Here is a 19965-nt window from a genome sequence, read left to right as displayed (position 1 = left end):
AGCGAGTGAGACACTTGTGGGTGATTGAGGAAATCAGTAAATGGTTTTGGTCACCAAAGACAGATTAAACTAAATATTTTTAAATTTATCTTGAGGTATAACAGATCTGTGAATCATTTCTTGATGCAATCCACAATCATAACTTGAGGGGGAACAGATCTGTGAATCATGTCTACTACTCCATCTCTCTAGTTTGTTCTTTGGTCCTCATTGTCTTGATCTTTGATCGGTGGAAGGTTTTCCCAGCCTTTTAGAGACTCATCTGCCTTTTAGAGACTCATCTTCCCTGATCTCACTTATCTTCTTTCTCACATCCTATCCCTTCATCCCCTCCTAGCAATTTCTGATTAAGATACCCCACCTTGTTAGCTTCGACCACCATGGATGTATTTCACTCTACAGGCTTCAAACTAGTCTTCTTCCCTGGCACCTTGTTAGCTTCGACCACCTTTAACGGTATGGTGCTGGGTCAAGTCCATGAGGATGAAAGAGACATTTGTCCTTTCTCTTTTCACAAGTGTTAGTAATTTCTAGAAAGATCAAAATAATATTGAAAACAAGTAGAAAAACACAAAACATTTGAAAAATATTATTCAGGTCAAAAAGTGTCCAAATACTAAAATACCCTTTTTTTTTTTTTTTTTGTGTAACCAAATTCTGTAGCAAACTCTGGCATCTTTTCATTAGTTTAGAAAGGAGAATTAATGTGATTATTTTGTAAAATTGTGGTTCATACATTACAAAGAAAGACAACAACTCAATTTCGACAAATGAATTTGCAAGTGAAGAATAAATACATTGTTTTACAAACTTTCATTTCAAACAAGTTTCTTTCTTTCATTCATTCATTTTTTTTTTTTTGCTTATTCGATAAAAGATACAACTACTACTCATTTCCTTCGTTGTCGCTAATGTTTTCAAACAACTTCTTAGGCCTCCCCCCTTCATTTGGAAGTGAAGGTGACATTCTTCCGTAGTTTTCAAACGAACATTTGCTTGGGGTTCCCGCTTGAGCATTGCTCTTCGATAGTCTCTCCTGGTTATCATTCATAATGAAACGAAATTAAAACACACATGCTAGTAATGTTATTTGATATTTTAATATACATTTAAACTCCACTATTTCACATAATTTATTTACGAAGACTAAACTTGGCTAGATTATTAAAAGTTCCATGATGCATCAAAGTCCTTGTTGATTATTGAAATTTTTATTTTCGTTTTTTGAAAAGATCATCATACTTTAAAGGGTATGACTCTATGTCTCGAATCCTTGACTTAGAGGATGGACACTTAAGAAACATTCATCACAGATGTACTATATATAAAAATATTTTTGGCTTGGTTTACCGTTTCTAACCTAAGTGGTGTTTGTTGTACTGTCATTGTCTGAACCTGGCTCGTCTGAATTTGAATACTCAAATGAAGCCAAAACATCCCAAACCAACCACTCAGACGAGTCAGACACACACAAACACTTTAAAATCTGATTCCAGACAATTAGACCTCGAGTCAGATTTCAGATAAAGAAACAATTTCTAAAAGGTTGAGAAGATTAACTGGACTCATTTACGAATTAGATCTTAAGCTTCCCTAATAGCTTAGTTTATCCAAAGAGGTTATTTCCTAAACTACCTGTGATTATTGGCAAGTAAAACGAGCTAACCTGACTTCCACTCGTGAACCTTGGTCGGCTCATATCGGGAGAACGTGGTGGATAATTGCTGTGAGACATTCCACTTGACTCACCTCCTCCAAGACATCGCAATCGGTTAAGTTCCGGCAGGACAACTGTCCCAAGATCTGGTCTATCTTTTCTTCTTAGCTCAGAGCATTTAAGAGCCATTTTTGCATAAGATAAAACATCCTCCATGGGCCAATCTGGAACTGTTGGGTCGAGCATTTCTGCAAAAGTTCCTTTCTCGATCGCCCTTTCGACATGGTGAGTGAGACCCATTGGAGGTTTTGCAGTAATAATTTGAAGCAACAGAATACCGAAAGAATATATATCAGATTTGACCCCTAACATTCCTGTTTGTTGATATTCTGGGTCAATATAACAAAAAGTTCCTGCTGTTGATGTCATTCGATATTGGGTAACGGTATCAGCAACAGAAGGCGGGACTAATCTCGATAGACCAACATCGCTAATCTTGCTGACAAAGTTACGGTCTAGTAGAATGTTAGCAGGTTTAAGATCACGATGAACAAGTGGCTCTGTGATGGAGACCATCCGGCAAGTGGGTCTCACGGCCAGGATATTATGGGGCCCGATGGCCAAGTCGCTATATTAGCATAGTTTCTATATTTTAGTATTTTGAGTTCCTATAATTATGAGTCCTAGCAATCAAGGAAAGTATCCTTAAGTTGTTATCTTCTTTTATTTTCTTTCTTATTTGAGTCTATCTAGGAAATAATAATCTCTATAAAAGAGAAGTCAAGTCTGTCTATTGAACCATTGAATTGAATATCAAATACAAATCACCTTGATTGCATCTTCTTCCTTTAATTATTTCAGTTTATTCTTCGTTTATTATCGTTTATTCTTAGTTTTTATCGATGAATTCTATTAGTTTTACGCTTCCGCAACAATCTACATCAGCTGGTATCATGAGCCCTAAAATTCCTGAGCAAAAAGAGAGAAATTTTTTTTCACCACCAAATCATCCCGAAAGAAATAAGGTTTTCAAATCACGTCTAACCATTAACCACAAGGTATGTGATTTTATGATTGATAATGGCAGTGAGGTAAATATAGTTTCTCGCCGTCTTATCGAAGTACTAAACCTTCCGACAACCGACCATCCGACTCCATACAAAATCGGTTGGACTTCTTCTCAGAGAGAGTTGCACGTACAACAACAATGTTCGTTCTCTTTCTCCATGGGTTCGCATTATCGTGACTTCATTACGTGTGACGTAGTAGACATGGATATTTGTCCCATTATCTTTGGTAGACCATGGATCTTCGACGTCAATGCTACTCACCATTGTCGCAACAACACGTTCGAATTCACATGGTTCCGGAAACGAATCACACTACAACCACTACCGGACGAACCGTCACCACCACCAGTGTTTTCTACACAACCACCTCTTATACCATCTTCTCTTTACTATTCCACACAACCAATTAAACCAACTCCCCATCAACATCAAATTGATGCACTTCAGTTGGATACCAGTAATCCAGATAGTTTACTTCCTCACTTTCAATATCCAATGGCAAAGAAGAAATCTTCTCATACTCAAGATTCTCATCAAGAAGAAAAGTCATCTGATCTGGTTGCTCACCAAAAACAAGAAGAGGTTTCTCATCAAGAAAAGCCAATCAATCTCAAAGAGGTTTCTCAGTCACCACCGAAAGAGACAATGTCAAATGAAGTAAAACCTAGTGAAAATGTTGAGAACAATCGATCTGAGAAAATAGCAAGTTTGAAAACTCTCAACGAAATTCTTCTCAAAGTAGCAAAAGAGAAGAGAGAACAGGTTAGTAAGCTTATGGGATCGGAGACGAAAATACTTGAAGATAAAGTAGCGGCGGCTGAAACTCAACATAAAGAAACCCTAACGTTGTTATTTCTCCAGAACATCTTGACCTGCCTCCTAAACATGAAGAACACCAAAAAAGCTGCTACCCTTCCTGTCAAATTTAGTTTCCGCCCCATCAACAACAATAAATTGAATCAGAACAACAATAAGATTAAGATGAAAACGAAAGATGTTCCTTTTCCTGTTAAATCCAGTCTCAACCTCGTCAACTACAACATATTGAAGCACAAGAAGAAGAATAGGAGTAAGAGGAAGACGAAAGGTGTTTCCTTTCCTGTTAAATTTAGTCACAACACCATCATCAACAACAAATTTGGGAAGCAGAAAACCAGAGGTAAAATAATTTCAAACCCTCCTATTTATAGTACTAACAATGGTGGTTTTGTAGGTCTGGGTGAAGATGCAGTGATGTGTGAGATACTGACTAGATTACGAGTTAAATCACTTATTCGTTTGAGTTCAGTCTGTAAACGATGGGATTCCATAATTCATAAAGATCATGACTTTGCTATTTCACACCTTAGGAGATCAAAATTACAAAACCCTAGTCTCTTTATTATCGCCCAATCACCACCAATACCAAGGTCAAGAGGAAGATTTAATGAAACCCATGATTACTTTTTGTTGAGAGCTGACTTTGTTGAAAATGGTATAGGAGCACTAGTTCATTTTGTAAACCATTTTAGTTCGAACTGTATTAAGGGAGCTACACAACCTGTCAATGGTTTGACTTGTTTCATTCACACATCCCACGATGCTGTTCAATTTTACAATATAACTATCCAAGAAAAATCTCCATGGATTGTTTCCAAGTTTTTGACGGAAGAACAGAGAACTAATCAATTGGCGAAGATAGAGAAATTAGAAAAGGAAGTTGAAAAGCTTAATGCTGCCATTTCTGCAATTCGAAAGAATGAAGAAGAATTGAAGTCGAAAGCGATTGAGATGAACAAGAATTATACAGAAGCATTAGAGAAACTTGAATTGTTGAAAATGGAGTTGGATGCTTCAGCTAAAGAGAAGAGAGAGAAAGAGGAAACCCATAAATTATTGAAGGATGAAAAAGATTTGATCAGTAGAAAACTGAAAGAAGCTTTAGAGAAGTTTAGTAATCAGACAAGTGAATTAGAGAAGATAGGTGCAAAAAAAGCAAAGCTTGAGCAGGACAAGATCAATGGTGAGATTGAGATTGCTGAGCTTCAGAAAGAATTAAGTAATCTCAAAGTTGTTTCATCCAAACAAGATGAATCCTTGAAAACCCAGATGGAAAAGAATGACAAACTTGAATCTCAAGTTAAGAAACTCAAGTGTGATTATGAAATAATTTGTACTAAGAAGAATGAGATTGAAGTCGAGGTTAATTTGTACCAAGATGGAAAAGAATGACAAACTTGAATCTCAAGTTAAGAAACATCACTCTGGCTTTGCTTGGTGAAGAAATAAAAGAGCAGTCGCAATTTCTGTTGCTATTTTAAATCTTACCCTCCATGGAATCGAAGGAGTGTTTCCTCTCCTGAAAATTCTGTCATCTAGGCTCCCATAATCCATGTACTCGTAGACCAGACACCCATATTCAGGGCAGGCACCTAGAAGAAGAACCATGTTGGGATGTCTCATGCAACTCAACACTTCGACCTGCACAGAGTTATATATAAGGATCTTAGTACGAAAACAAACCAAGAGGTTTGATTCTATTGGTGAAATTATTGCCAATTTCGCTGTTATTTCAATACGAAAAATAGTTTTCGGATTGAGTATAAAGTGTTAACTTATCTATTCGGAAATCCCTTATTTTAAGTACCACAGAGGCCCACTCAGCCTAGTTCCACATGGTATAGGATTTTCCATTGGCATGAGCCTGCTCTAGGCCACCGGAGGATTCAGTACCTGACGGTCATCGGCATCTTAGACGCCAAGCCTGCTCAAATGGATTAGTCAATCTTTAAGACAAGGTCCTCTCTTGGAACCCATGTCTAGAAGGTCTTCCTAGACTATGCAGGACTAAACAATAGACATGAGCGTTCAAGCTCAAGTCACGGGCTTAAATCATTCGACTTGCACTGAACTTAGAACATACTTCTTGCTGGAATTGCTTCTTTCCTTGAGCTGCATCAGGTCTTAAAACCTTAATGGCGACTCGAGTGTGATCAAGTGTAGCTTTATATACAGGGCCATATCTGATGTGAAATCTAGTGAACCTAAATAATAGACTAACTAGACTAAATTAAAACTCGCAAGTGCACGAACCGTATGTGAATATGGCAAGTATTACGAGGTCGATCCCACGGAGATTTGTTTGGAATTAAACCTAAACCTAAAATTAACTAATAAACTAGGAAAGAAAATAGTTAATTTTGAGAAGATGTTTGGAAAGCTAAAAATTGAAACTTAGAAAATAAAATAAAGTTGTGATGAAAAACTATAAGTCAGTAAATCTAGGATATTGGAATTCACCACTAACAATCATATTCAAATCTAATATCTAATTCAAACTATTATCCCTCTTTTGATAACTCAAAAATTATTAGAAATCAATCTTCAATTTTCGGAAAATAAGACAATTAAACACTTTACCAATGATCAAAACCCATAACCCACTGCACTTAAAATATATTGCAGTTCAAATCCAAGTTGTTAGTTTATTAGACTAACCGAAGTACGATTAATTCGAAACTTTAAGCACTTTAAACGAGATAATAAAATAAATACGATATCAAAATCCAAATACTCATGTTAGGGTTTCATCCTTTATCCTAGTGGGAGAGTTAGAAACCCATGAATATCAAAGACATGGTTCAATTAATGATAAGAGAAAAAGAATTGGAGAGAAAATACTTTTTTTTTTCACTTTTTTTTTCTGCACATCCAAACAGACCCTTAGGGAAAATAGTTTTCTCGTCTTCTCGAAAAATACTTCTCTGTGGGAAAATTATTGTCCTCAACTGGTTTTTCTCTCTCTACTGTTTTCTCCTTCTTTCTCACTCTAACCTTTCTCTTTCTCTCTCTAAAACAATACTATAACTCTCTCTTTCTCTCTCTAACAGAAGAAGAAAAAGATGATTTCAATGGATTTTATAAATAATTCAATCTCTTTCTCTCTCTACAAATCAGCAGCTTTCTCTCTAACTCTTTCAATATACACCTCTCTTTCTCACTAAGAGAAGAATAAAGAAGAAGAAGAAACAGAAAAGAGAAGCTGTAAACTCTCAACCTCTCCCTCTCTCTCTCTAGGTCTCGATTTTGGATCTTTAATGGTGAGAATCAGTCGGTTATCCTCTTCCTTCTTTCCTTTTGTTTCCTTCATCAAGTTGGCTTCTTTAAGTCGGTTGTTTGGTCGAGTCGGTTGCTTAGTCGGCTCTTTCCTTTTCCGGTAGTCGGTCGGTCGTTTTTTAGAAGGCCAACACTTTAGGGAAAGCTAAATAGTTTCCGGGGTGTGAAATTTTGAAGGGAATATGTAAAATTTTAAAAATTTTCCGGGGAAATATATTTTATGGAGAATTTTTCCACCTCACTTCTCTCTCACCACTCTCTCTTCTCCGACAAGGTCGCCGACCGGAAATTTTTTCCGGCCGGCGACTTTTAAAACTAAAAAAAAAAAATAACTTTTTGCTCTCTCCTCTCTCTCTCACTAAAACTCTCTTTTTTTTCCTCCTCTCTCTCTCTAGATCTAGAGAGAGAGAGATGAACAGACCTTGAACAGATCCGTTCAAGGTCTGTTCAAGGTCCCGGTCGGACCTTGAACCAGATCTGTTCAAGGTCTGGCCGGGACCTTGAACAGACTTCCTCTCTCTCTCTAGATCTAGAGAGAGAGAGAGGAAGAAAAAAAAGAGTTCTTGAGTGAGAGAGGAGAGAGATTTTTTTTTTTAAGTTTGAAGGTTGCCGGCCGGAATTTTTCCGGCCGGCGAATTTTGCCCGAGAAGACAATGAGGTGGCGAGAAGGTGAGGTGGCAGAGAGAGTGAGGTGGTGAGAGAAAGGTGAGGTGGAGAGAGGGAGAGAGGGAGAGAGGTGAGGTGGAGAGATAGTGAGGTGAGGTGGAGGGAAGTGAGGTGGAGGTTTTTATTTCCCTCTAACAACTTACAAAATAAAATTGTCAAACAAAGTTGACCAATTTTTGACCAAGTCTTCACACCTCGGAAACTATTTTGCTTTCCCCAAAGCGCCGGCCTTTTAGAAACAGGGAAAGAAGAAGATGATGGTTGGTAATTGCCTGGTGTATTTCTAGCTGTGACAGAAGGTAACCCGCGACTTCTCCGGTTCGTACGATTTCTTGCCAGATGCATGCCACGTGTCCTTCTTGACTTTTGGTTCACCAATTTCGACCCGAACTTTGACTCGCTCTCTTTTATTCATCCGGCTCTGATTTGACTTCCGTTTTCGCCTACGGGTTCGTCTTGGATTCTACTTTCCATCCGAGTACTAATACTGATCATGAATTCAGAATCACAAAATGACCAAAATATCCCTAGTCTGCATTCTTCCCGACTTTTATCCGTTTTGCACAAATAACTTGCCCTAGATAGACTAACTCATCCAATTTAAGAGACTAAGATGGGACATTTTCATGTCTCATCAATATCCACCTTCTCCAATCTTCAGTGATTTTGCGAAATGATTAGTAGCAACTTCAATTTCTTCCAATGTGTATTTTCTGTATCTAACATCATTATTAGCTAAAGCATCCAATGCTCTCTTCTTCTCTACAGCTCTGCACTTCTTCTCCTTTGGGGTTTGGGCTTCCATTTCAGCTGATATTTTCTGTATCTAAAAATATTCTTCTTCTTTCTTTTGAAGATGGGGAGGTTAAAAGCACCACCACCTTTCATCATCTTATTCATACCTACTAGTCTTCTAGAAATCATCTCCACCACCACAACCACAACCACCTAATATAATTATAAATTTAATAATAGCTATTAAGAGAAGATAGATTTACTAAATACTATAAAACCCTTGATTTAATTAATTAGCAGGAGAGAATACATAAAATAAAACACCATCATCATTCACTCACAGGAGTATGAGAACCAACCCACCGGAGTATGAGCACCAATTGTGAACTGCCGGAGAGAGAGAGGGTTTTACGCGGACATAGAAAACCAGATATGACTTTGGGGTTTTTTTATGGCCAGCGCTTTGGGGAAAGCTAAATAGTTTCCGGGAGTGCTACATGTACAAAGTCCTTGACAAAATTCTTGACTTAATGACTCATTTTCACTAAAAGACAAAAGTTGATCAAAGTTTTTCAAAGTTTGACTTTGATCGGGACCGTTCAATTAGCATTTTGTCAAGAATCTTGTCGAAGATTCTTTGTACATTTAGCATTTCCCAATAGTTTCCGGGGTGTGAAGACTTGGTCAAAAATTGGTCAAATCTGTTAACCAGATCCGATTCGCTGCTGGTGGTTAGCCAAGAAAGAGGTACAAATACTTACCCCTTTGACTAATATCTCTTCGGATCTGGTTGATGAACAGGAAACACAATGGTTGCCTCCTCCTTCTTCCAAAATCAAAATAAATGTTGATGGTGCTTTCAATCCACCACAAGCAGCTGTTGGAGCTATAGCTCGAAATCATTTGGGAGAGATTTTGGGGACAAAGAAGATCAGGTTTCCATCGGTTTCGCCGCTTCACAGCGAAATGAAGGCATTTGAGCTAGGGTTTCGGCTAGGTCAAGAGTTGGAGATCCAGGCTTATATAATAGAAGGGGATAGCAAGTTGATGGTGGAGATGCTTTCACACCCTAATTGCCAACCTCCGTGGCGCCTATCCAGTGATATAGAGAAGATTCGTGGACACATTTCAACGGTGGATATCGATTTACAATACTGTCCCCGAATCTCTAACATGGAGGCTCATAACTTGGCGAAATCATGCTTTAACCCCTGACTAGAGCTTATTTAGTTTTCTGGTCCTTTCAGTTCATTTTATCATCCTACATTAGTTATCTTATTTTCATCAACTAGAATTTGTAACTTACATTGGATGTTATATCTATTTGAAAGCTTTATTCAAAAAAAAAAAAAAAAATTTATTTAGGGGGAATGCAAAATAGCTTCTCCACCTCACCTCTCTCTCTCTCTCCACCTCACTTCTCTCTCTCCACCTCATCGTCTTCTCCGTCGAAGGTCGCCGGCCGGAAAATTTTCCGGCCAACGACCTTCAAACATATTTTTTTTTATCTCTCCCACTAAAAAAAAAAATTTTAAAAAAAAAACAAAAATCTCTCCTCTCTCTCTCTAGATCTGGTGAACCAGATCTGGTTCACCAGATCTAGGTCTGTTCGCAGACCTTCATGGAGGTCTGCGAACAGACCTCTAATGGCCTGTTCGCAGACCAGATCTGGCGAACCAGATCTGGTTCACCAGATCTAGAGAGAGAGAGGAGAGAGATATTTAAAAAAAATATTTTACAGTGAGATTAAAAAAAACTTTTTTTTTTACGTTGAAGGTTGCCGGCCGGCAAACGTGTCGGAGAAGACAGATAGAGAGGTGAGGTGGAGAGAGTGAGGTGAGGTGGAGTGTTTTTTTTTATTTCCCCTTAAAATTTATTTCCCCGGAAAAATTTCTAAAATTTTACATATTCCCTTTAAAATTTCACACCCTGGAAACTATTTAGCTTTCCCCAAAGCGCTGGCCTTTTTTATTGGCCAAGTTTGTACTTTCCGAACCTAAACTCTGCTTTTTTTAACGGCTGTGATTTAAAACCAGACATCATTGATGACGTCATTGTTTAAAGGAAAAAAAACGCCATCTTAAGGAAATAACTAAATTTTCGAGAATTTTTTTTTGTTTTGTTTTTGGAAGTCCACTTCGATCTACGTGTGAAAGATCATAAGAAATCTTGGGCTGGCAAAATTCTTTTGTTACGTGGTAAAAGGACCCTCTCTGGTGTACTGGGACCTCATAGTAAGTAGACGTTTCTCTAAGAAAAATAAAAAACATATGGTTGTCCGAGTGGTTAAAGTGTTGACTTATACTCTAAAAGTTCGAAGCGGTAATAGAATTTCTTGTTGAGAAACTCTATTGACACTTTCAACTTCAAGTACATCTATAACTTGTTGGAGAAAAGAAAATTATCGGATTTTATTTGTTGACCCTTATTATTCATTATTTGAAAAACTCAACACATATTTACCAAGTAAAGATTGTGTCTTAATTGGAATAGGCTTATTTACATACCTCTTGTTGGTGGTTCCTTCTTACCAAGCACAGACAAAAGAAAACCTGGCTTTTGGTGCATCCAGCCACCTATGAGAAACAAGTTATGCCCTACTTCTTTCATTTTGTCCATATCCAAATATTTCTTTTTCTTTTCCTCGGTCGTGAAAATAGGATATATTCAGTTGTTAGATCTTTATTTGAGATATGCTTTTGTCCTTGCAAACATTTTGAAGCAAGATATTCAAAATAGAACCACAAATATAGGTTTTGGGGTTTATGTCGGAAACTACATTTAGCTTTCCTTGCTGAGAGCCAAGAAATACCGAGACAAAAGCAAACGACTGCAGTTTTGCACTAGTATGAGTTGTAGGTTCGAATGGGGTGCTGCGGAAAACAGGGGTTTCATCTAAAGTATATTTAAAACACAAGAACTACACACGCATTCTTTTATTTTATTTTATTTTATTTTTACATTAGGATTAGTATTTTAGATCACAACTATATCATCGGCCGATCTCCTTTTTGCTGTTTATATGTTTGTATTGACACCAAACAGTCTTCGAAGTATTAGCTAGACCAAATAATATCACGTGACGATCACCATGTCGATCTCCCTAACACGCTAAAGCTTACATGAAACAGATCAATCAATCCAATTTTTTTTTCTTAAACTACCAAGCTTACATGAAACAGAAATAATGTTAACACAAGTTAAAAAAAAAACACACAAATAAAGTTTCGTGAAGTTGATCTCCCAGCTACGGCGATGTCGGAGGGCATTGTGAGTCAATGGACAAAAGACTTTGAGAGAAAGTAGTAAAAAAACTATGAGGGCACAATTGTGGAATCCAAAGCGGGATTCCACTTACATCCACTTCTGTCAAACTAAACTTCTTCCAATTGTAACTATAAATAGACACACATTTCTTCTTCTCCTTACCCAAAATAGATATTGTCATGAAAATTTTGTCATCTGATCCTAGGAAAGTATGAAATTTAACACGATGCTCATTTCCCATTTGGAAAGGCAATGTGATTGTACTTACTTCACTCCATCTTTTGTTGTTCTCTCTCCATCTTCCATTCTTCCTACGAGAAGCACTAGTGGTAGACATCCCATTGATGTTTTCCTCCTCTTTGCCATCATCTCTATATAAATACATCTTGAACGTCTGAATGTTCAGTCGAACTACCATAGCTAAACTCCCATTCACTTCAAATAATTTACTGCTATTATCAAATTTGAAAATGTCGTTAGGAATTTGGACACCACGAAGAACGAAATGAGGGATTGTGATTGTTTTGAACTTCTCACTTCCTATATCAAATGCCACAAAGCTTGCACGACGGTAGTCACCATCAAGTATAAACCAATTAGGAACATACCAATAAATAACACCATTAACATAAACATAATCGTCTTCTGGTTGATATTGTGGGGCTTCTTTGATCCTTCTCCATGTGTTATTATTCTTAATACCACCTAGGCGCCCAATTGTCAGAACCTCACAAAATATACAAGGTGCACGGTCCATCTCGTTGTCCGTCCCCACACATACCAATTTGTATTCATTAATTGCAGGATCAAAACCAAATGCGTAGGATTCATCCACATCAGCCACATTATAGTTCAATGGAAACGAAAGTGATGATAGTTCTCCGGTGCTGATATTGCATATACGAGCAACAGGTTTTGTATACTTATCAATGAGGCAGATTAAACCGTTTATAGGTTTTGAAATAGTATGATAAGAAGGCTTGTTTATCTCCCTTACAGTGTCAACCACTAGTTTCAGCTTTGTGGCACGGCCAGTGGGGCGACCACCACCATTGTTGTTGTTGTATACTTGTTCTTCTTCTTCAGACACGAGGTCAGCTGTAATGTGCAATTTCTTTTCGGGCGAGTATAAAAAGTGATCAAATGTCCTTAGATGTCCTTCTTCGTCTGTGGGTGGTAGAGGAATTAGAATAATAAAAATACAGAGGAGGAAGACGCGTTTTAGAACGGGTGAAGCTGTTGATTCTCGTTAATTCCACCTCCCTTGTGCTAGTACTAGGTTTTCTGAACTGGATCTGACTTTGGGGGGTTTTTAATTTATGAGTTAATTCCTATATGGCCCCCTACTTTGTGACCAGCTTCTTTTATGGCCCTCTTTTTTTCGTAAATTCAAATATGGCCCCCTATTTTCAGGTAAGTGCCATTACTACCCTTCTTAATTCTAAATTTAAAACATTAAGAAAAATTATTTCCACCTCACCCCTCTCTCTCTCCACCTCATCTCTCCCTACACCTCACCCCTCTCCCTCTCTCTCTCTCCAATTCACCTCTCTCTCTCTCCAACTCTTTCTCCACCTCTCTCTCTCCAATTCACCTCTCTCTCTCTCTCCAACTCACCTTTTCTTCTCCGGCAAGGTGGCCGGCCGGAAAATGTTCCGGCCGGCCACCTTCAAACCTAAAAAAAAAAAATTTATCTCTCCTCTCTTTCTCTAAACTTTTTTTTTTAAAATCTCTCCACTCTCTCTCTAAAACTCCGGCAAAGGGGGTTTCCCTTCGCTGGAGGATCTGTTCACGAACAGAGAGGTGAATTGGAGAGAGAGAGAGTGGCGTGAGGTGTAGGGAGAGATGAGGTGGAGAGAGAGAGGGGTGAGGTGGAAATAATTTTTTTTAATGTTTTAAATTTAGAATTAAGAAGGGTAGTAATGACATTTACCTGAAAATAGGGGGCCATATTTGAATTTACGAAAAAAGGGGGCCATACAGGAAGCTGGTCACAAAGTAGGGGGCCATATAGGAATTAACTCTTAATTTATTAGCCAAGTCCCTTTGTACTTTCCTAATCTAAACTCCGGTTTTTTTTAGGCCAGCGCTTTGGGGAAAGCTAAATAGTTTCCGGGGTGTGAAGACTTGGTCAAAAATTGGTCAATTTTGTTCGACAATTTTATCTAGGGGGAAAGTAAAATAGCTTCTCCACCTCAGCTCTCTCTCTCTCTCCACCTCACTTCTCTCTCTCCACCTCACTTCTCTCCCTCCACGACTGAGATTTAAAACCATATACGATTGATGGCGTTATTGTTTAAAAAAAACATCCTCTTTAAGGAAATAACTACTACTACTAAATTTCAGATTTACATAAGAAATCTTCGGTTGGGCAAAATTCTTTTGTTACGTACGTGGTAAAGGGACCCTCTCTAGTGTACTGAGGCTTCATTCCTTTTAGTAAGTAGTCCAGTTGGTCAGTGTAAATAATCATGTAATTTCAAAGTTTTATTAGTACTTTCTCTCAAAGTCTTTTGTCCATTGACTCGCAATGCTCTCCGGCCGTGTCTTTTGTCCATTGACTCACAATGCTCTCAGGCATGGCCGTGAGAGATCAACTTCACTTTTCTGGGAACTTTATTTGCTTTTTCTTTTTAACTTATGTTTGCATTATTTCTGCTTCATGTCTAAGCCTAACTTACCTGTTATCATATTTATGTAATTTCGATTCCAGCCTCAACCTCGTCGAAGGTTCTTGTGTAATTCATTCTTATGAGAAAATCTCATCATTCATTACATGATTAAGATACAATTTTTTTACTAAAACTCGCTTAGAACCAACACCGAAGAACGATAATGTAGATAAAGAGATGGAACAAAACAATATTTTGAACCCATTGATCAACTTAAAATAAGAAACTTAACTGTGACATCAAACTCTTAAAGTATTTCGAAACATTTTATATATCTCTCTCAGAATAAAGATGAAGTACTACTATATATACAAAGAGTAAGAGGAGAGGGAAAATGAAAATGTGAAACTACAACGTAAGATATGTTCTTACCATATCAGCTCCGGTAGGATCGAAAAGAAGATGTTTTACAAGCCCCATACGGAGACTGTTTGGTGCTAATACAAACATGTATACAGCAAAAAGAAGGAGATCCGTCGATGATAGTTGTGATCCAAGAAATCCCTTCCACATCCTGCAATAAAAAAGAAAAAAATACTCACCAAACTTATCCTTGTCTTAGGCTCCAAAATACGAATTGTAATGTAAAAGAAAAAAGAAATACAGAATGTGGGTGGTGTTCTTGTGTTTCGAATATATTCTTGTCTCAGTCAACACAGTTTAGATCAAAACCCTGTTTTCTGCAACTCATACTATTGCGGAAATATATTTTATACTTTCTCGGCTTTTCTAGTTTATATTTGATATTTCTAAACTGCAGTCATTCGCTTGTGTCTTGCTATTTCTTGGCTCTCAGCAAGGAAAGCTACATCTATGTTTCCGACATAAACCCCAGATACATACATCTTCGACTAAATGAACTAAATTTGTTTATAAGATCACAGAGAATAGTTTAAAAGTGTGAATGAAGTATATTGGAAGATTCAGTGGAAATGGAAGATCAATCTCACCAATCAGGTAAGCTGAAAAAGGTCTGAAAGAATGTTCTTATGCCTTTGATATCTAGTTGCAAAATCAGCTCTAGTCCAAAGAGAAAGAATGCTCTTTGCCGTTTTCTCTCTCGTGGCCAAAGGGTGTTCCATGCTGTAACACAAAGTAACATACGAAAAGTTTGTAAACTTACCTTCATATATGCCTAGTATAATACCGACCATAGAAACGAAATATATATATATATATATATATATATATATATATATATATATATATATATATATATATATATATATATATATGTGCTCAAGGAAATTGTGACGATATGCCCTGGATATACGTACCTTGGATTCCGATATTTATGGTACTACTTTGATGAGTAACCAACGGGTTCGAATGAATATCTTGCTTCAAAATGTTTGCAAGGACAGAAGCATATTTTGGAGCCTCAGATAAAGATCTCACAACTGAATATCCTGTTTCATAAAGAAGGAAAAGAAAAAGAAATATTTTTAGACGAACAAAATGAAAGAAGGCAGAACTTACTGGTTTCTCACCGGTAGCTGGATGTACCATGCTGGCTGCTGCACCAAAAGCAAGGTTTTTTTGCTCAGTATTTGGTAAGGAACCACCAACAGGTATATAAGACCATTCCTGTGAAGAATGTGGTTAAGAAAATCAAAAACCAGCTAACCATTAGTAGCACCAATACTACTACAAAATCGAGAAATCACCCGAATGTTATGTTAAGTCTAGTGACTTAGTGAGTTAAAAATGTTGAATTTATCTTTACTATATTGATTTGATTCCACAGCAATAAAATATTCCAAGACACAAAATCTTTGCATGGGAAGTTATTATTCAATCTGCAGCTTCACAAAAGTTAATAAAAAAAATACCTCCTCATAGACTTTTGTAACACGAATGCCCATCGTCTTCAATCTTGACATTAGTTTCTTCTTCAATAGATTAAACGGGATGGCGTTTTTTGAAGCCAAACAAGTTTCCTGCAACCATAATGTCTATGTATTAAGACCAGAATTCAAAGATAATTATGCTTATGAAGTTTTTCAAAGGTTAAAGGAGATAGATGAAACCTCGAAGAAAACTCTTGTTGGCGACATGGGCATTGCGTAGAGAAATGATGGGTATTCTTCTTCCATGCATTGAACTTTTTGTTCCACGTAGTCTCTGTAGTCCATGAAGACCATTAGACCGGGGTCATACGGATTGTTTTCCACCTGAAACAATTATTTGAACAGAATGGGTTTTAGGTCTTAACTATCCTTACTCCTTAGTCTTCTTTAACATACAATATTTCCATAGGATAATAGTTTGAAGGATGAAAAGAACAGAGTTGAAAGTCAAGGTATGTGTGTAAGTTGAATTTTCAGACGAAAGACTAAAATCTTAAGGGAAAAGCTTAAATTGATATACATAGTTAAGTAACATGGTCTAGCCTGTACACACGGAACACTAGTTTGTATCGAAGTGTAAGCGTCACTAATGAAGGGAAAAGATGTAAATATGAATAAGAAGGGTCAGAAAATGAATAATTCTCTCCAACAAGTTATAAACGTACTCGCCCCATGCAGAAGAATAAGGTGCTAATAGAGATGAACTCATTCTTATTACGCCCAATGAGTGTCTATATGTCAATAGAGTTTTTCTACAAGGAAGTCTATTAAATCGACTTGAAGCATCACACTCGATAGAAACTAATAGTATTTACATTGTTACTTACCTCAACCTCCAAACCATAAGCAGTCTGTACAGAAACACGAGGACCTCCCTTTTCATATTGTAAGAGTTTCCCTGAAGCTGCCCCAGATGCAACAGTAGCAAGCCTGTAACAACAGAGGAGATGTCGGAACCAAGGACCTTTCACTCCATAGTTCAAAGTTGAGATTTAGAATACAAATACCTGCAAGGTATAACACTCCCAGACTCACAAGCTACTAGACTATGTCCTTCTGTAGCTTCAATAATCTTTTCCACTTTAGAGTTCAGATATGAAACACCCGACTCTAGACACCTACAGGACATAATAGGAAGAACTCCATTCGTGGACCGATTTAGGAAAATCCAGTATGAAGAAATGCATTCGTGCACCGATTAAGGAAAATCCAGTTTACCTTTTTAGTAACTCTTCGTATAGCAGCTCTCGGCTCACTCTTCCATAAGCACGACCAATCATAATTGGATCATCACTGTCAAGATATACAATTGTATCCTTCCAAACATGCTCAATACAACCTTCAAGCCCGAGATCTGAAAGAACAAAACAGATATCAGTTATGCTTTCATTTAAATTATCCAATCAATGTAAGACTAACACCTTAGAAATAAATGATAACAATCGGAATACCTATAAACTCGTCTTCCCACACACCATAATTGTTAGTAAATGGGAGATCAGGACCAATTAGGCCAACTTGCAGTCCTAGTTTGCCGGCTTCTGCCGCCAGAGAAAGACCAGCTGGGCCACAACCAATTATTACCAAATCAAGTATGGAGTCCCCTATAGATATCGGAGGCAACTGCATGAAGGAAGTAAAAGGGGATTTCATAGAGAAAATGTATCAGTACAGAAGATGCGCTTCACTAAACCATGAAAAACACTATATGTTTAATACCTATTAGATAAGGAAAACATACAACGATATAGATTTTTACCTACTACTGTAATGAGGTAAAGTCATTAGGCGTACAAAGAATTTACATGAGGTTGGATTAGTCCTATGTAGTCTATATTAGATATGGGATGTTTATCGTCCAAGGGAGATAAACAACAAAAGTCCTGGTATAGTGCATATTGGCAAGGGAGCCGATAAACGATATCTGTGATGTATAGCGGAATCAAGAGCAATGTTAGGGAACAAGAAAAACTAGGCACACTATGGCACAAATCCTATGTGGCTTGCCATGATTCGTGGTTCAATGGATCAAAATCATGAAAAGCACGAATATGAGCATGGATCAAGTCTTCCAGCTTGATTTTCCTTAAGTTTGTATCAACATTAATCCATATGACACAACTAATTAACTACTTGACTTGATATGCCCTCTGATTCTATAATAACCTCGTAACGAGAAATTAAATTTCACGGGAAATGTTGTGTTCCTCACAATGAATTCAGAGCTAGACCACAAACTTAACATGGTATAAGAGACCCTCACGTGTGAGAATAGTCCCACATGGGAGAATAGGCATCTAGCAACCAATAAACTTAACACATCGGAACCGAAATCTTTCCATTTCCATGTCTACCTAAATTTTCATTCCTTGGTTTCTTATACATTTCTAATCCTAAATAATATGATTTTCATTTTACGAAAGAATTGAAGAAGATAATTTTCTAGAAAAAGGAAAGAGAGAAAAAAGAAAACCTTATCTGAAATGGGTGTCTAGCAACCAATAATATAATGTCTAGGTCCTCTCTACTCATTGCCAATTGGTTTTGAGTTTGATGACCACAAACTTAACATGGTATCAGAGCTAGGCCCACACATGTTATTCGCAAAGAATGTCACGCGTGAGAATAGTCCCACATGGGAGATACTCAAAGAATGTCACCGGTGAGGGAGGGACGTGTGAGAGAATAGTCCCACAGGAGAATAGGTATCTAGAAACCAAGAAACTTAACACATGGGAACCCTTAACAATGTCTTGTCAAAAGAAATAAATTTCGAAGCATTTCGGTCTAAATGTTTACATTTCCATGTGTACCAAAATTTTCATTCCTTGGTTTCTGATAAGTTTCTAATCCTAAATAATCTGATTTTTTATTTTACCAAAGAATTGAATTGAAGAACATAATTAGAAGAAGAAGAAAAAAGAAAACCTTATCTGAAATGTTAGGTGAATTATTATCCATTGATTTTTGTTGTTGCATTTGAACAAAGAGAATCTCAGAACCACCAGCTTTGATATAATCTTCTTCATCAACGAAATCTTCTTCTTCTTGTTTAACACCAACAACAACATTATTATTACTACTAGCATTCACCAACACTAGTCTTCTTCTAAGAGATGATGATGATGATGATAATCGACAAGACAAAGAAGAAGGATGAGAAAAAAGTTTAGTTGTAGTAGATGAGTAGTATTTCCGTAGGGAACAAGGATAAACCACCGCCGCCATTGTTGCTGTAAGATTACTAGTAGAACGAACTCCTCCTCCTCCTCCTCCTCCTCCTCCTCCTCCAATAATGAAATCCATCTATTATTACCTACTCTGCTATATATATATAGCTTCACTTCACTGTTGTTTTTAAACAGTAGAAATACTACTAGTAGAACGATTCAGAAATTCTACTTTCTCTCTCTCTCTCTCGTTTCTTTTGTGTGAAGGTGTGTTTTTAAAAGTGAGAACGAAAAGAGAAGATAGGGAGGAGGAGGAAGAGTCGATAGTAGTAGAAGAGTCATGCTCTTCATCAAGTTTTCTGTTTCCATATTTCCAGCTAGCTAGCTCTTTGTTATCCTCATTCCTACTCCTACACGTGCTCTAATTTTATTGGTTCCTACTAATCACATCTAACATTATCTTTTACTCCTATACTACTACTAGTATCTCTAATCAAAATTAGCATTAATCAAATTTTATGACAATATATATTTTATTATTAGTATCTCCAATTTAAGTAGTAAATGAAGTAGATAATTGGTAGATGTTGAATTTGCGGGATTAGAATTTTGGGTCAATCGATGTGAACGGAAATTTTAGTACTAATTGTTTACAAAATGTATTCAACTTCTATAACAAATGAAGTGACATACGAATTTCAGTACTCCATGTATTCAACTTCTATTAGGAGACAAATGAAAGGATGACAGAAAGTTTTACTAGTTGTCTGCTAATATATCAAC

General features: G+C 37.1%; 2 protein-coding genes and 1 pseudogene across 3 annotated transcripts; 1 reads left to right on the top strand and 2 right to left on the bottom strand.

The window, feature by feature from the left end:
* Positions 1-854: 854 nt before the first annotated feature.
* LOC147540694 (uncharacterized) lies at positions 855-14181 on the bottom strand (annotated as a pseudogene). The gene is made up of 7 exons (XR_015225911.1): positions 14172-14181; positions 11582-12657; positions 8109-8308; positions 5630-5729; positions 4965-5187; positions 1667-2217; positions 855-1036 (listed from the first exon to the last, which is right to left on the bottom strand). The product of XR_015225911.1 is annotated as an uncharacterized LOC147540694 (transcript).
* On the top strand, positions 2914-5021 carry LOC147540695 (uncharacterized). Its single transcript, XM_086639698.1, has one exon. The coding sequence runs from the start codon at positions 2929-2931 to the stop codon at positions 4936-4938; it is 2010 nt and encodes a 669-aa protein (XP_086495824.1). The 5' UTR covers positions 2914-2928; the 3' UTR covers positions 4939-5021.
* A 174-nt stretch (positions 14182-14355) lies between the features above and the next one.
* On the bottom strand, positions 14356-19596 carry LUT2 (Lycopene beta/epsilon cyclase protein). Its single transcript, XM_086639011.1, has 11 exons — positions 18941-19596; positions 17464-17635; positions 17231-17366; positions 17020-17130; positions 16840-16942; positions 16193-16336; positions 15995-16102; positions 15653-15749; positions 15440-15571; positions 15113-15245; positions 14356-14676 (listed from the first exon to the last, which is right to left on the bottom strand). The coding sequence occupies exons 1-11, from the start codon at positions 19316-19318 to the stop codon at positions 14511-14513; spliced, it is 1680 nt and encodes a 559-aa protein (XP_086495137.1). The 5' UTR covers positions 19319-19596; the 3' UTR covers positions 14356-14510.
* Positions 19597-19965: the final 369 nt, after the last annotated feature.

Source organism: Eschscholzia californica, unplaced genomic scaffold, assembly GCF_041429995.1.
Source record: "Eschscholzia californica isolate CP2 unplaced genomic scaffold, dmEscCali1.0.p SCAF_5, whole genome shotgun sequence".
Classification (NCBI taxonomy): Eukaryota; Viridiplantae; Streptophyta; class Magnoliopsida; order Ranunculales; family Papaveraceae; genus Eschscholzia; species Eschscholzia californica.
Note: the sequence above shows the minus strand (reverse complement) of the source record. Positions and strands in the feature narration are given on the sequence as shown.